The 16,290-nt window shown below is 39.7% G+C and overlaps 2 protein-coding genes across 3 annotated transcripts in view; one reads left to right on the forward strand and one right to left on the reverse strand.

Moving 5' to 3' along the window:
* The first annotated feature begins 597 nt into the window (after nucleotides 1–597).
* LOC147463236 (patellin-6-like) lies at nucleotides 598–5,334 on the forward strand. Its single transcript, XM_086487800.1, has 6 exons — nucleotides 598–937; nucleotides 1,325–2,291; nucleotides 3,207–3,334; nucleotides 4,004–4,113; nucleotides 4,239–4,383; nucleotides 4,797–5,334. Exons 2-6 carry the CDS (start codon nucleotides 1,340–1,342, stop codon nucleotides 5,046–5,048), a joined length of 1,587 nt encoding a protein of 528 aa, XP_086343926.1. The 5' UTR covers nucleotides 598–937; nucleotides 1,325–1,339; the 3' UTR covers nucleotides 5,049–5,334.
* Nucleotides 5,335–15,026: 9,692 nt separating this feature from the next.
* Nucleotides 15,027–16,290, reverse strand: part of LOC147463237 (receptor homology region, transmembrane domain- and RING domain-containing protein 6-like) — a 117,166-nt gene continuing 115,902 nt past the window's right edge. For both annotated transcript variants that reach the window (XM_086487803.1, XM_086487805.1), the window contains one exon: nucleotides 15,027–16,219. In XM_086487803.1, coding sequence (XP_086343929.1) covers nucleotides 15,621–16,219 — 599 coding nt within the window. In that variant the 3' untranslated portion in view covers nucleotides 15,027–15,620. The remainder of the gene's footprint in view (nucleotides 16,220–16,290) is intronic.

Here is a 16,290-nt window from a genome sequence, read left to right on the forward strand (position 1 = left end):
ATTGCTGGACGAAGTTTGCAAGCACTATGTTTGGAGGAGACTTCTTAACAGTGGAGACGAGCACCATGGTAGAAGAGGGTTGAGAGGATATGAGTTATTTCGCACGAGGATGAAGGGCGCATGAATGATGGTTGAGATAGGGGTAGGCCATGTCGAGGAGAAGGGGGCTCTCCTTGGAAGGGACATCTCCCCTAGTTATGGGAAGCCGACACCGCTAGTGTGCCATGCGAACTAGGGTTTCGCACTCTCTCATGTGCAAACTCAATCTCCTTTGGATTCCTCTTATTGTAATAAATGGCAAAAAAGTTTTGAATGTGTAACTACCCACTCAATTGCTCCAGCAAGGGAAAAGGCCAAATGGGCAAGGAAAAAAACAGAATTTTGAAAAAAAATAGTTGAAAAAAAATGAAGGCAAGGGTAGTTTAAACTTTAGCCGGCGTCCAATTTTTAAAGAGTGTGGACTACAAGCTGGGGACCCCCACTTAGTAATCAGCAATTGGAGTGGGAACAATGCCCAAAGACATCCCCTTTGGGCCTTAATCTCTCCATTAACACATCGTTTGTATCAACTGCCAGCCTAGCCAAGCATTGCTTTCCACTTCAAGGCCTGTCTATTGGCCCTCTTTAAGGCTTCCCTTATGCGCTGTAGCTCCTCTCCATCCCCCTCTCCCCCCCTCTCTCTCAGAACATTAACACACACATACACGAACGTACTGACTAATTTCCCTCTTCTTCATCTAGGCTCACATACACATACACACCACACACTCACTAATTGCCCACTCTCTGTGGAGGTCCCTCGCATGCTTTATAGCGGGTTGGGCCTTAATTTTGCCCCTCAAACACCCTCTCTCTCTCTCTCTCTCTCTCTCTGTGTGTGTGTGTGTGTGTGTGTGTGTGTGTCTCCGTCGCAAGCTCAAGTTTCAGCAGATTCAAGGTGAGTTCTCTTCTTCGGCTGAACATTTTCTTTTGAGTGATGGGGCAGGAATTTCCTTTCATTGCCATATATATATCTTCCTACAATTGACGGAAGATTTCTGCTATAGTTCGCTTAATGTTTATGATATGTGAGCTGAAATTGGCCGCTTCAATTCATCGCTTAAAAGCCCTAAATTGCACTCTGCACAAGCCTGCTAATCGTAGAGGCTAATCACGGCTCTCTGCATAGTTGATGCTAAGCGCCTTCGCCTAAAAGTTTTTTATATTTAGCTATTGTTCCAAGTTGTTCCCGTTGGATTGTGCGTCTTTCTAGCTAACTTTAGCTTTGCCATACAAACTCTCACTTATATTTATATAATTAGCTTGAAACCCTGTGTGTTCGCAGGTTTGTGGGTTTTCAATGGAGGAGCAGAAAATTGAGAAGAAGCAGGAGGAAATCCCTAAAGTAGTGGAGGATGTGAAGGAAGAGGTAGTGGCAGCAGCTGCTGCAGAGGGAAAAGAAGAAGCGAAGAAGCCTATCAATGAAGAAGAAGCGAAGAAGGTAGAGGAAGAGGCGGAAACGGAGGAGAAAGCCCCCCCCAGTGAGTCCCTTACAGAAACCCCCTCTTTCAAAGAGGAGAGCTATAGCGTTGGGGACTTAACCGAGGTAGAGAAGAAGGCCCTGGAAGCCTTCAGACTGAAAGTGGAGGACGCCATTAAGAGCAAGAGCATTCTTAAGAAGCCTAAGAAGAAAGTGGAAGAGAAGGTGGTTGCGGTTGCAGAATCCCCTGCCTCTGCTGAAGCTGAGACCGAGACACCTGTTTCAGTCGAAACAGAGTCCCGTGCAATTGAAGAAGTAGAGGCTGAAGAGACTGAAGTTCCTGCTGTCACTGAAGAACCCGCTGCTCCTCCACCTGCTGAAGAAGCCCCCATTGACTCTACTGATTCCGTCGTCACCGAGAAAAGAGAGATCTTAATTGAAGAACCCCCTGTTGAAGAAGGCCCCAAGAATTTTTACGTATGGGGGATCCCTATCCATGAAGGAGATGACAAGACAGATGCCCTTCTGCTCAAGTTCTTACGTGCGAGACACTTCAAAGTCGATGACACACTCTCCATGCTCAAGAGCACTGTGAAGTGGAGGAAGGAGTTTAATGCCGACGGTATTGAAGAGGAGGAAATTGAGGGTAAGGAAGACTTTGAGAAATGGGCATTCCTCCATGGTGTCGACAAAGAGGGGCACCCTGTGTGCTACAATAGAAATGTTTTCCAGAACAAGGAAGTATGCGAGAAGGCGCAATTTAGCAAGTTTTTACGTTGGCGCGTGCAGATGATGGAGCAGGGCATTAAATCCCATCTTGATTTCTCTCCAGGTTAGCTTTTTTTGGGGGTTCCAAACAGGAAATCTAGTTTAGCAATAAAGTTTCTTTGAAATGATTCAAACAAGTATATTCCTTGGTATTTAGCTTTGATTTGATAATTAAGGTAAGGTTGATGTCATTCAAAGGTTTGATTGATGTGCTACACACAACCTGTTTTCCTTAGTAAGTAGTAGGGACTCTATATTGGTTGGTAAAATTTATAAATGGCCCACAAATTTAGGTGAGTTGGTATATACTCACTTTTAGTCCAATCATGTTAATGGATGTGTCTTGTACTTGTTAAGGGTACCATTTTTGTCTTGTTTGTAAATTTGATGAGGCACCTGCCGATGGGACCTGAATGAAGGGCTTCTTTGGTCCCCCATTGTTTACTTTGCCTGGTACTCTCTACTTGCCACCTGATCTAGTTAGTACATACTACAAAGTGTGTGTGCACTCATGCTGCACCTGTACATCTCCGACCTTGCAAGCGCCAAGTATTGTTTTTATCCCTGGGGCGAGGCCTCGCTCCCATCGGCAAAAGATTGCAAGGAAGAAGAGAATTTGTTTTTTACGATCTTTCATTTCTATCATGACGTCGAGAGTTGGTGGATCTTCAATCTCTAGTTGATTAGGTTGTAATGTGGGAAAAATTTCGTTGTGCTTCAATACACTCCTTAACTGCAAATCTGTAAAGAATGGGAATCAACAAGGACACGACACTCCATCTTCGTCATGAAATGTTTTCATTACAAGTCTCTTAGTGATGTTCCCCCCTTCTCTAAAAAATATAAGTCAGTGACTTGCACATGAGGTAGGCATAGCCAAATCTTACTGTTGTGCATGTACTGTTTATCTATGTTTATTGACAGCAATTTTGTTTATAAGCCGTGAGAGAGGTACTTACATTTATTTTGGATTGTCCAGGTGGTGTTCACTCATTCATCCAAGTTATCGACTTGCAGAATTCCCCTGGTCTGCTCAAGGGAGCTCAGGCTATGAAGAAATTTGTCTCACTCCTGCAAGACAACTACCCAGAGCTTGCCGCCAAACAGGTATGTCACACACACACACACACACACAGTGCACACCCAAACACACACACACACACACACACACACACACACACACACACACACACACACACACACACACACACACACACACACAAAACACACATGCACAATATGTGTCGAGTCGAATGATGGGTAGGTTGCTTCAGTAGCTACGTACATATTGAGTTGAAAACTTCGTTCCATGACCTGCACAATAATGTTTTGAAGTGATTAATTTTGAAAATTAGCTTTACCCTCAAATTCATTGAAATTCCCAAAATATCCCTGTAATTTTTATAATTCCCATAATGCCCCTCAAATTTGGACAAATCACAATATGCCCTTGAATTTTATCAAAATTCCTAATATGGCTTGTATGTTCCGCCAAAATACCTGAAATACCCCTCAAATTTGTGAAAAACATTTCTCAATACATTACACTTTACAGCTTTTGGTAAAAAACAATTATGCTCTAGTGATTTGGCATGTTGGTATTTTGGTAATTTTTCCTTGTTTTGGCTCATATAATCAATTTTCTACTGTTAAACGGATGGATTTTGTTTTTAACTTAATTATGTTAAAGAGCATCAATTTTTAGTGTGAGGTTATATGCTGTCATGGTCCTCAATAACTTTCAATTCGTGTTCTACCAATGATAATGTTTTGCAGATTGTGTTGAACATGCCATGGTGGTACTATCCTGCCTTATACCGCGTATTCAAAATGGAGCCCAAGGTGGTGTGGGCTGGACCTGGCAAAAGCACCGAAACTCTTTTCAAGTAACACACTCATCCCAAAAAGTGAACTAAGAAAATTGGTTTCACAATTCCTTTTGCTCATTGATAAAATATCGCGTTGATTATAGTGAAGGCTTATTTATCCTGCTCTAAAATTTGTGTTGTAGGTACATTGCACCTGATCAAGTGCCCGTAGAGTATGGAGGATTGAGTCGCCCAAATGATACTGATTTTGAAGGCGTGGAGGCACACATTTCGCAAATGACTGTTAAAGCTGGTGATAAACAATCAATTCAGCTGCCAATTGAGGAGGTAGATTTCGTACTTTTTTCATATTCCATTTCCTGTCCCTTTTCCACGATGGAGCTCAACATTGGCATATAAGAGGCAAGAGTGCTTTCATCCTTCGCTTCACATTAATGATTGCGTCAGTTTATCGATGCTTGTGGACATGCATCGAATGCCAAATTTGTTAACACAATGTGTTACAATTTTTAACTCTTTAAGAAGCTCTTTGAAGAAAAATAAAATATGCGTGAATATAGTAAGAAGAAAAACTTTTTACACCATTACAAGACGAGAGGTTGTTCCAATTGATTGGGCATACTACATCTGAGCTTGCTGTAGGGGTGGACCCCCGCCGTATGTGACTTTTTCATTACCTGGAACAATCAAAACAGTGAAGTTTCTAATCACTTGCTCGTTGTATTTTGTTAAATTTGTAGGTCGGCTCCACGTTGATATGGGATATTTCGATTGTTGGAGGTGATGTGGTATATGGAGAGGAGTTTGTTCCTGACACTTATACCGTGATCATTCGAAAGCCAAAGAAGTTACCTTCAACAACAGAGCCCATAAGGAATTCTTTCAAAGCAAGTGAGCCGGGTAAAGTGGTGATCACTATTGACAATTCAGGTTCGAAGAAAAAGAAGGTAGTGGTCTACAGGTCTACAGGGAAGAGGACAGCATCGGAATAGAATAGAGCGCTTACGTCTACACACACTATTCTAGTTTGATATGGGAATAATTCTTTTTCAACAAAACCATAACTAAGGTGGGGCTGCCCTCCCTCGTATGCATGCACTCACTAACCCCCACCTCTCCCACCCCTTGTACATGGTGTAACATCTTTGGGTAGTCAGTCCATAGTTTTTTGTTCTAGAGAGCTTTGTTGTATAGATAGTAGTTTATTCTTTGCTACACACTTTACACATTGCTAGCTTGATGGACTTGATTGAGATGAAATTCTTTTACTCTTGGTTACTTTCTTTGTAAGATTTTGTTTTGCTTATTAATTATTTGATTGATTATTCTTCAGAGAAATAATAGCTCTTGAGGTCTCTTGGGATAGTTTCCCACGACATTAAAAATTCCTCTCTCTCTCTCTCTCTCTCTCTCTCTCTCTCTCTCTCTCTCGCGCGCGCGCGCTCGCGTCAGGTCTCAAGTTCAAGACTTGTTGAATAGATATTTGAGGTCTCTTGGGATTGTTTCTAAGATAAGTGAGTGCTAAGGTTTTGCAGAAGGTAATGCCCTTAGGTCTAATTCAGTTTCACATACGAGAGCAGTTTGTATGTATGAAAGGAGTGGTTGAGACCTAATTATAAAAAGAAAGATGCTATCTATATATCTGGATAGGTAACTCACTTGGTAGTTGTGAAATTTTCCAGAGGGTTGTGGTGTGCTTGGAATCATCTGGAGGCACTTGATTTGCTATCAAATCTGCTCTTGATACTTGTGTATCTGCTTTTCTGTGGCAGTATATGCAAAAGCAACAGCCTCTTGGCATGCCACATTCCAAAAGCTCAAGATTTTTTGCGTGCATAAACATTTCCAATTTCAGCTTGTCACTCCGCAGGCCTGCCTACTTCATGTATCGTCTGCCTTGGCTTGCGAGAGTACAGTCACAATCGCTTGCGACAAGTCTAAGCTTTCTAGGACTTGAATTTTAGGTGTTTTGGTGTGTGATTGTCACCAAAAGCTCTGCAATATCTGTTTCTCATGTTTGCAGGGTTCATAAATCAATGAAGTCTTTCTTTGAGGGCTGTCCTATCTTAGAAACCCGGCCTTCAGCGCTGTAACGTGGCAATTCATTAGTTTCTTGCTTTAATTTAGCTTTGTGTACAACTTATTTTATCTTGTAACAATTTGATGTCATCACACAACTGAGAAAAGATAATGAGATGGACCTCATTAGAGTAATAGATTAATTGGAAAAAAGGTGAGAAAGAAATTGTAGATTAAGTATAGCAATCAGGGGGAAAATCAAGGGCCAATGAGATGCTCATGAGGCTATGTAGAAAATGCAAGCGTATCATTCGTGATGAAGGAGAGAATGGTTGATTTGTGTGAGTTAAGAAAACGAGTTACAATCCTTTTTATGTCCATGGAGTGGCCTTTTTGTGGTACCAATTGCCTTTGTGATATAATCATTATTTGTTTATTGGCTTATTTAAAAATGTGGATGTCCATCCATCTCCACAGGAGTTTTCGTCTTTCTATGTTTTCCTTGTAATTCAATTGCTGTTGTTGCTACTATGGGCTTTAGGGGCAAGGAGACTCTCTTCCCTCTTTACACAAGAGACTATTTTTTGTCCTCTTTTTGTCGATGGCTTCCCCCAATGTTCTTGTACTTGTGGCATGACCCCAATTGAGAATGGGTGGATATTGTGCGGCTTCTATGTATCATTGTAATGGTGAGAACACTTACAAGGGGGAATCAAGCATAGAGCATCTGCCACAATAGTAGAATATTTGTACCTCTCTCTCCATCTTCGTTGATTTGTGCAAATGTGCTTCAAGTGATAGCATGGCTGTGGCTATACCTATCCAAGTGGATCTAGCAAAAACATCTCCTTTAATAGAATACGAGGTAATGCTGAAGTTCAGAGTTGCGAGAGAAGGGTTTGCGTAAGGACAACCAAAACAACATAAATCATGTTTCATTGAGGGGAAATGGACAAATCATGCAACACATGAGTGCTATTATAGGTCAAAGTATAGGACAACCTACATATAGGAATCCACTAGATATGAATCCAGTTGCAAAGCCTATGCATGCAATGGAGAGACCTTAGCTTGTTTTGGGACACAACCTCCTTTACCGAGTGGAAATGCAATCCTTGTTAAGTGGGTACAACTTGAGGAATGAGTCAAGGAACAAGCCAAAGTTTTGGTTACCCCTTATGATGATGGTAGCTCGACTTTGTATACAGAAGGATGATACATGCAAGTACCTACGGTACAATCGCCATATTATACTCCTCTAGAGCCAAATGTTGTGTATTTGCTTGCATCCAACGAAACGAGATCTCCAACTCTAAAACAACAGCCTAAAAAACGAACAAGGGGATTTCATGACTACAAAGTTAATGACTATCGAAAGAATGAATGTCCTAAACAAACCTAGTACTTCTCGAGTGTATTGTCCAAACTATGGAGGAAATGAGGGAAATCTTTTAGAACTGTCCAAAAAATCCCAAGAACAATAACAAAACAACCTTAAATATTGTAGAGGTGGTACCGTCCAACTCAACTAAGAGTAAACCCATGGATCCAATCAAAGAGGTAACAAAAGACCAAATGATGCTCAAGGGTATGATGCAAGAAGGCCTTCAAAAGCCTCTTGGAGACCAAAAAGGCATAAGGGGGAAATGTAAAGAACGCAAACGAAAAGAGTATGAGATTGAAAAGGTAGAAATTGTGGGTAAATAATAGAGTTTCCATTGGACTCGAGGATATCAATGCTTGTAGAAAAAGTTTATGAAGGTGTAGAGGCAGCTCTGGGACCCTATTAAGGAGGTCTACAAGCTTGTCAGAAATTGGAAAACAAGGGGAAACATTACCGAGATCCAAAATATGAAAGTATCAAATTGAAGCTTTCAAAGATTAAATCACCATCATGGAAACTTTTAGAAATCGTCCTAAGATCTAGAGATGCAATCACTATATGGGCCTTGGGTTTCAAAGAAATTGAAAAAATCCAAAGCATGTGCAAAACCACAAAGATGTGTAGAACCAAAGAAATAGGATGTCGCCAACATACATGCAATCGTCAACCCCAATAAAATGCATAGTTACTTTGAGTCGACTATTGAAAGTTAGGCCGTACCTTTGGAAAAATCTTCAGAAAAGATCAGAGAACGTCGGCATTATAGGGCTAAACTAGGGAAAAATTTATGAATGGTAGACAACAATCTGTTTGAACCAACAAAGTGGGAGAGATTATTGTGAACGAAACGAAGAAAACACAACTCTACCGGTTGAGTATATAGGAGTGAAATCTATACCCATACTAGATAGTGGAGTAGGTATTGCCATAGCTACAACATGCATGGGAAGCATGTGAAAACCTTGTCGTACACAAAACCCGCACGAAACTTCAATTAGGTGCTGTACTTGTAGAGAGACCTCTAGGTTTTTTGGAAAGGTGGTAATCAAACTATGAGGTGAGAATGGGAAGACTTTTCATGCAACAACTACAAATGACTTAAGATTGTGGTCATAACTATGTATCTCAAGCAAGTTGGAGCAATTATGTGTATCAATTTAACGGGCCATTCACATAGAAATGTGTCAAACAATCCTATTGAGGAGTTTGCCTTAGTGACGACAAACAATATGCACAAACACATCTTTGGAGCATCAAAAAAAAGGTAGCATACAAAAAGAGGATTGTACATTGAAAATAAATGTAACAAAGGAAGCATATATTCATGACCCCTTTCCTAAACACCTCTTTGAGCCCTTTGAATGGACCCATATTCTAGCAAACAATTTCCCTATACAAATGTTGTCTGTGTACAATCAAGAGGATGACCGCGATGAAAATGATATTAAGGGACAATATGTAAATGAGAAGAATCTGTATTGAAGATACAAAATAAAGTCTCCATCCTTGATCTCACACAACAAAAACCTCTGGAAGCATACTATGATGCTATGGAGGAGTTGGACAAAAATGCCCACTTACAACAAGCGAGTCTGACATTGAAAAAGAATATAATTGAGCACAAATGGTATTGACTAAAGATAAAAAAGAGAAATTCTTTGAATTCTCAAAACAATGAATGAGAACATAGACATTACTACTAAATATGGGAGATGAAACAACAAAGGAACAAATTATGCCGATGATGAAAGAAAAAATGCAATACCTTTAAATGGTGAATCATAGGATTGCATAAAGGATAAAATAATAGATTTTCATTTGACAATGGTCAAGGAAACCAAAACCAAGAAGAAACAAACTCAAACGGTTACCAAAAGCATAAAAGCAAAATAAAATGAACCAAAGCCGAGTTGACTAAAATGGAACGTAAAGACAAATATCAAGAGCCAAAGAGAATGTTCATGAAGATACGGACCACTAAATGGAGAGTGATATAAAGAGAAATGGAGAGATGAAAAGTATACCATACAAGAGTATAAGATCATTGTCCAATAACCAATGAGAGTCACGAGAACCAGTTCTAATGATGGACTAGAGGCTGAAAAATAGATTTAGCTAACCCCCAAGAGGAATCAAAACCGGCATACATAGCCACTAACTTGTCCCTCAAGCACGAAGAGATCTCGATCAAAACTTTGAAGGAATACAAGGACATATTTCCTTGATCCTACAAAGACCTTAAGTGAGCAGACCTAGATATCTATCAACATACTATCCTAATGTGAAGGCCATATACTTATAATGAATCCTTTGCAAGAAAAATCAAGGAAGAGATAGAAAACTGAAGAAAGCAAACTTTATTTTTGATACAGAACATGTAAATTGGGTTTCATCCATAGTGGTTGTACCTGAAAATAAAAATAAAAATAAGAATACGTGTGAATATCAAGAAAGTACATGTTGCTACTAAATGGGGTGGAAGATCTTTGAAATGCTTATGATGAAGTGATTTTACACTTATTTTGGTGAGTTTGTGATCATTTATAAAAAGTTTGCACCATACCACTCGTAGGCGTTTAAATGGTCAAGCGGAACACAAAAATATATATATCAATATTAGTACTCACAAAGATAGTAACCTAAAGAAGAATGGTTTGGAGATGCAGTTGCATTCTACATTATGGATGTATATAGTGGCTTACAAGATAGCATTTGATAGGATGCATTCTGCATTATGGGCGTATAGAGTGACAAGGTAGCACGTCCATAATGCATTCTACTTTATGGGCATATAGAGTGGCTTACAAGATAACACTTGACACCACAACTTTTTATCTAGTGTTTGGTCTAGATGCTATATTGCCTGGAATATTTATTATTAATACTACATGTGGCACAGACATTGGAATGGACAGGCCATGAGTTGTTAGAGACATTGGAAGAACTAGAAAAACTAGATGAACAATGCCTTGCAATCATTGTTTATATCTACACGAAGACACGAACAAAAATAGTTCTTTAATACAGAAGTGATAACCAAAGAGTTAAGAAAGTGGGATTTGGGACTTGTGTATTCACCGAAAAAACATATTCTTAATTTAAGAAGAAAGAGCATGGACCATTTTTCATTAAAGATATCTCACTTAGTAGACTTGTCAAATTAGCAACTCTAAATGGGGATCTCATGACCAACTAGATTAGTGGATGTGGATTACAAAGATTCCATTTTTCACTAGCTAATGATATTTTGGACAAGATTTACGCTACCAAGGAAAGGAAACAACACAAGCAAGAGGTGATTGAACATGCTCAAGAAGAAGCTCGTCTTGCAATTTTGAAGCATAAGGCGTTACAACAATGAGTTCAACTGACTACGGCTATCAATCAAATACCATTGAATAACAATCAACTATGGCTATCAATCAAATATAATTGACATATAAATTGCTCGAAGGAATGGATGCCACAATACGTGTTAGCTTGCCTACAAGTTATATGGAGAGAGCTTTGGTGGATACAAGTGCTCGCGTCAATGTCATCAACTACTCAACATATTTTTAGATTACAATAGAAATAACTTGCCCACATTTGTTTTACGTGCTACCAGATGTAGAGCTTGGAGAAAAGATGATACAACCAACACTCTCACTTAACAAAACCTTGGAAGGATCTTGGAAAATCTCTTTTGTTCCCAATGATTACCCTTATTAGAAGCAACCTTCACCAACACTTTAATAAGAAAACAAACACGAAATCTTCACACACGACCATGCAAGGAACATGCAAATAGGGGCATCAAATACTCTTCTTAAAGACGCATTAAAACAAATATGAATTACAAAGCTGCAGCGATCGTTACCCTAGAAATCATCGTCACCATCCATACCCAATAAAACAAATTTGATGTGAAAAAAGAATGACCAAGCTATTCAACAACATCAAAGTAAAATTAATGCAACATCACAACCTCGAATTCTTAATAAGAATCAATCAACTTAAAAATGGAGGCCAAAGAAACAACCATAGGTGCTGTCATAATTGCAACTTTCTACTAAGGGTATAACACAAATGTTGTAGACTATGCTCTTTGGTGTACAATCATTGTGTAAATAGGTTGGCCAACGGAAACCCTTGAGAGATTGGTTCAAAACTCCTCTTGCATAGCATATTATTCCACTTGCATTGACTGCTATGACGGCATGGTATACCCAATGTGGGCTATGATAGACACAAATTTATCTCCCATGTACATACATCCATTCAACACCAAGCAGTCATGGTAGACTCCCATTAGGAGGGGGAAGAGGAACTATGAGCTACAATGAGAAAAGCTAGAACAAATCGCTTAGTGTAATAAACGTTTAAGGAAGGATAGGGTAATTTTTGGCACTTGTCTTTAAGAACTACACCAACCATTCCAAATTTTTCTTTGTGGCCAAGATTGCAAAGAATAAAAGCCCTTAAGAGTACCAAAAGTAAGTAGAAATTGGAAGTTTTGTATAAAGTGTGCATAAATAAGCTAGCTTTGGCAAAATTAGAAATAAATAGTTGATAAAATGACCAAAATGCTTGGAAACAAAATGTAAATCACCTTATTGAGCCAACTTGGCGTGAGTTTTCATGTTACTATTTAAAATGAACTCTGTGTATTTCAATTAAATTGCCTAAATTTTATTTGATTTTCTTCTTTTTCTAATAATACAAGCCCCCAAAAGTACTGAAAGTGAGCAAAAACTTGAACTTTTTTGTATAAAATGTACATAAATAGGCCAACTTTGGCAAAATTAGAAATAAATGACCGAAATTGTAAGTCATCTTCTAGGGCCAATTAGGGGTGAGTTTTCATGTTACTAACTTAAAATTAGCTTTATGTGTGTTTGACAAAATTACATAATTTTTTGTTTGTTTTTCTCAAATTTGAAATCAAAAGGGCCGATGCAACAAATGATCAAGCAAGTTTTACAATGTCAGAATCTCGATCGGTTTGACCCATAGAAGAGGTAAGCATGTCCTAGGAGACAATGCAATAAAAAATTGGGGTTATAAAAAAATCATCTCAAGGCCATATAGACAAAGGTAGGCCTCTTCGGACTCTTTTTTTTTTTTTTGTGGTGTGTGTGTGTGTGTGTGTGTGAGAGAGAGAGAGAGAGAGAGAGAGAGAGAGAGAGAGATTGGAAGAGGCAATTGCACATTAGAGGGTTGTCTATTTTGTTAAGTATGAAGCCTGATTTACTTTTTGTAATTTTTTGTATTAAAACGCACATTTATAAGACCCTCGTTATGAGGAGAAGTCATCGTGCGTGAAGAAAAATCACTCCTCGAAAACCAAAAATTTCATGACCACGCCGGAATATTATGGCTGGACGGTGGTCGAAAAGTGGTCGGAAATCGATCGATGGCCGATTTCAAAGGCATATTTGTCTTTTCAAGGACGGCCACACATGAGCGGATTGGAGAGTCCGTTTGGACTTGTCTACACAAGGGCGGCTACACTCATGGGAGGCATTGACCTATAAAAAGAGGCCATTTCTACACACATTTTGGAGTGTGAAGTTGATGCAACAAAGTGCGTGTGACATTGTGAGAGTGAAGCAAGGCGGGAGCTCTATCAAGGGTATAATCCCTTTGTAACCTACTTCTTGTTTGAAGTACTAAAGCCATCAAGTGGTTACTTTTCCGTGGATGCAACCCACATTAGGTGAACCACGTATATTGTGTGCTCTCTCTCTCTCTCTCTAATCTCTCGTGTGTGATAATTTGTCTCTCTCCATTAAGTAAACTACGCATTCATCTACTTAGCTACGTCCTATTTCCTAACACTTTTGCAATGAAAATTTCACAAGCATCACCACGAAAAGGGTAACTAGTTAGCATGATGAGGTCGTGTGTTACAAAGTTAACCAAACAAATCACTCCACCAACCAAAAATGGTCATTCACCACCATCCATAGAATTGAGAAAGAGCTCTCCATTAGTCCGTCCTTACTATGTGAAGCCTTGGTGATTATAGATGTGATTAATGTGCTCACAAGCTCTTGAATGCATCGACATTGTCATTGAGAGAAACCCTATATATAGAAGATACCTAGGGTTGTTAGTGAATCCTTAGAATGTAGTTACTAAAGCCTAGGCGACTATAGATGTGGTTAAAGTGCTCTCAAGGTCGTGGGCACTTGTACATTACCAATAAGATCCCCTATTTATAAAAGATACCTTGTAAAGATGTGAGCTCATTTTTATGATTACGCACTCTACGCTCACAAACAAGGGTGTCAATAGAGTCCTTGAGCATCTTCATTAACCCAAGTACACTAAGTTCAACTATAGTATCACTAGAAAATATCTTCATGTTGGCTACCTCTTGCAAATGTAAGAGTGCAGTCATCAAACAAACCATACTAAGCTTGATGTCTCTGTCAACAGCTTCTTTGAGAGTGGAGGTTTTTATGAAAAAGCTTACTCCTCATCTATGCACTCATGAGGATTCATGGAGATTCTCATTCTTAATATGATGTTTATTGTTAGACTGTCTATTCATTGCTATTTCTCAGATTGATAGTGCCACCTATCAATTATTAGCTCTAATATATTTCCAACATGACCTAAATGTACCTATAAATAAATAAATTCTTCTTCTTTATGCAAACTTTTTGTTAAAAAGTAAAGAAAATATATTTTTTGAAGGATATGTAAAGGAGAGGTTTAATTGAATGGTTACTTTGCACACAAGCGCACTTGAGCTGAAACAATAATGTAGAGGGATCCAGAAGTTTTGACTTCAAGCAAGTAGTCATGCCTCACACATAGCCAACCTTCATAGCCCGTTGCGAAGTATGCCAAGGACCATTCCTCAATAGCAAACTTGGAGGAGCCATGGGAAGAAGGTGATAGGGTAGCAAGTTCGACATGCTCTCGCCACAACGTAGAGGTTTTGTTGCAGGGTTCTCTCTTTCATGAGATTTGGCTAAATAATGCATGTTATCAAGGGTGGAAGTGATGATCCACATCCATGCATCATAAGAATAATCCAAGAAAAGCCCTAGCTCAACCATAGAAAGTGGTCGAACTACATAAAGTTGGATATTAGTGATGTCAACTTGGATTGAAGAAGGGAAGAATAAAACCTAGAAGAATTTTGGTAGGAACTAGCAAAAAAAAAAAAAAAAACACTTGAAGCTATATCCAAAATATTCAATAGAGGAGATAAGGGGGCAATTGCCCTATATCAACTGGTGGATGCTCTAAATAGCCTCACTGCTCAGGACTAAATAACATGGGCATTTTAGAGGGGGAGGTGCACAGAAGTCCACATGGCATGCACAAACACCAAGAAAATAGCCGCCACAAATCTCCCATTAAAACTAACCCAATCACGAAAACCAGGACAAAGGGGCAGCCCCGTGTTTACTAAAATATGTAGTCATAAAGTGTAGCCAGTATCTAACAAGACTCCATGGCTAACATGAGACCATGTAAGAAGTGTGGCCACTTGACATTTGGAAGAGAGTGGTGTGGCACTGTAAACAAGGCCGTGTTCGAGCGAGTGCTTAATCCATGGACTGTCGCAAACAAGATCCAAATGCTCATAAAGTGTGAGCTGTGGTTAACATAACAGCAATGTAGCCATCAGTTTCTCCTCTATATAGCAAACACAAGATGTGCAAGCACCAAACAACAGTCCTTGCAGTTGCTCATTTTTTATGACACCATACAATGGCTTCACACCACACCAAACTCAGCCATCAAAAGCTCAAACCAGAAACCCCCTACAAATGATGCCTTTGTATAGCTAGATGTGACCCAGGCTGGTCACTAATTTACCAAAGCATGAGATACTTGGAAGGACCAAGGCAACCCTGTGGACAGCACGCAGTCTTTGCTCCACGATCCTTCTTCATACCAAAGCATCTGGTATCGACATAAAAGCCTTGAAAGGTTGACGACGCAGAAATACTAGACTAAGTAGGACGGGCGCATACACAGGAACCCTAGGGTCTGTAACGAAAAGGACATACCTTTGTAGAGATCGTGCACGCTTCTTGAAGCATTAAGACACATTTTGGGCTCTAACACCATGTAGATCTACAACACATCAACTGACCAGCACAAGATCTGCCTTCCTCGTATTCCAAGGTTATACATCGACAAACAACGGCTCTTCTTAAGAGGCAGTTCTTGAGCCACAGGATTGAGGAGACACTGACCCAGCAGCAGAAGAAGCACGGCTCACTTTGCTCGGATTCAAAAAAGATTTGCTCCAAGTGTTTCTTGGCCCACTCGAATACGAGGATGGGGAGCCAACTAGAGAAGAGCAATCAAGTAGGTAAGGTGCTGCATATGAACCAGGAAGCAGAGGGGATGTATGCTGTGTTAAGGAGGCAGGTGTGAAATAAGGGGAGGCACGGAAGGCCTCGAGAGATCCATCCAATTGACTAGAACGTCTGTATAGTAAGCTATTCGACATTGAAGAAGGCAAGAAATGTGAACATGATGCAGCTGTGCCCTTTGAGCATGATGGAATATCTAGAAAGCCCATCTGAGAGTCTGAATAAGAGGGAGGAATTTCAATAGGCGGCGATTCCGATGATGATGCCTCCTTTGTCCCATAGAAGCCTCTACCTCTACCGGAAGAAAAACTCAGTAAGGGCGTTCTTTCTGAAACTTGAAGATCAGGAAACTCATACCGAGCATCCCGCTTGCATATTGGGCATACTGCACGCCACATCGTTAACCATGCATCGACACAAGTACAATGAAATCCTGTACAAAGCAGCAAGCTCGTTAGTAATGACAAGAACAGTACAATACCTGTACTTCTGTATTAGTACACT

Source organism: Adiantum capillus-veneris, chromosome 2 (genome assembly GCF_014529385.1).
Source record: "Adiantum capillus-veneris isolate H3 chromosome 2, ASM1452938v2, whole genome shotgun sequence".
In the NCBI taxonomy this organism is placed as follows: Eukaryota; Viridiplantae; Streptophyta; class Polypodiopsida; order Polypodiales; family Pteridaceae; genus Adiantum; species Adiantum capillus-veneris.

What these genes read in the sequence shown, in the direction of transcription:
- LOC147463236 (XM_086487800.1), top strand. Translation starts at nt 1,340, where the DNA reads ATGGAGGAGCAGAAAATTGAGAAGAAGCAGGAGGAAATCCCTAAAGTA. An exon ending in CCATCTTGATTTCTCTCCAG is followed by an intron (nt 2,292 to 3,206) that starts GTTAGCTTTTTT and finishes TGGATTGTCCAG; the next exon opens with GTGGTGTTCACTCATTCATC. An exon ending in TTCAGCTGCCAATTGAGGAG is followed by an intron (nt 4,384 to 4,796) that starts GTAGATTTCGTA and finishes TTAAATTTGTAG; the next exon opens with GTCGGCTCCACGTTGATATG.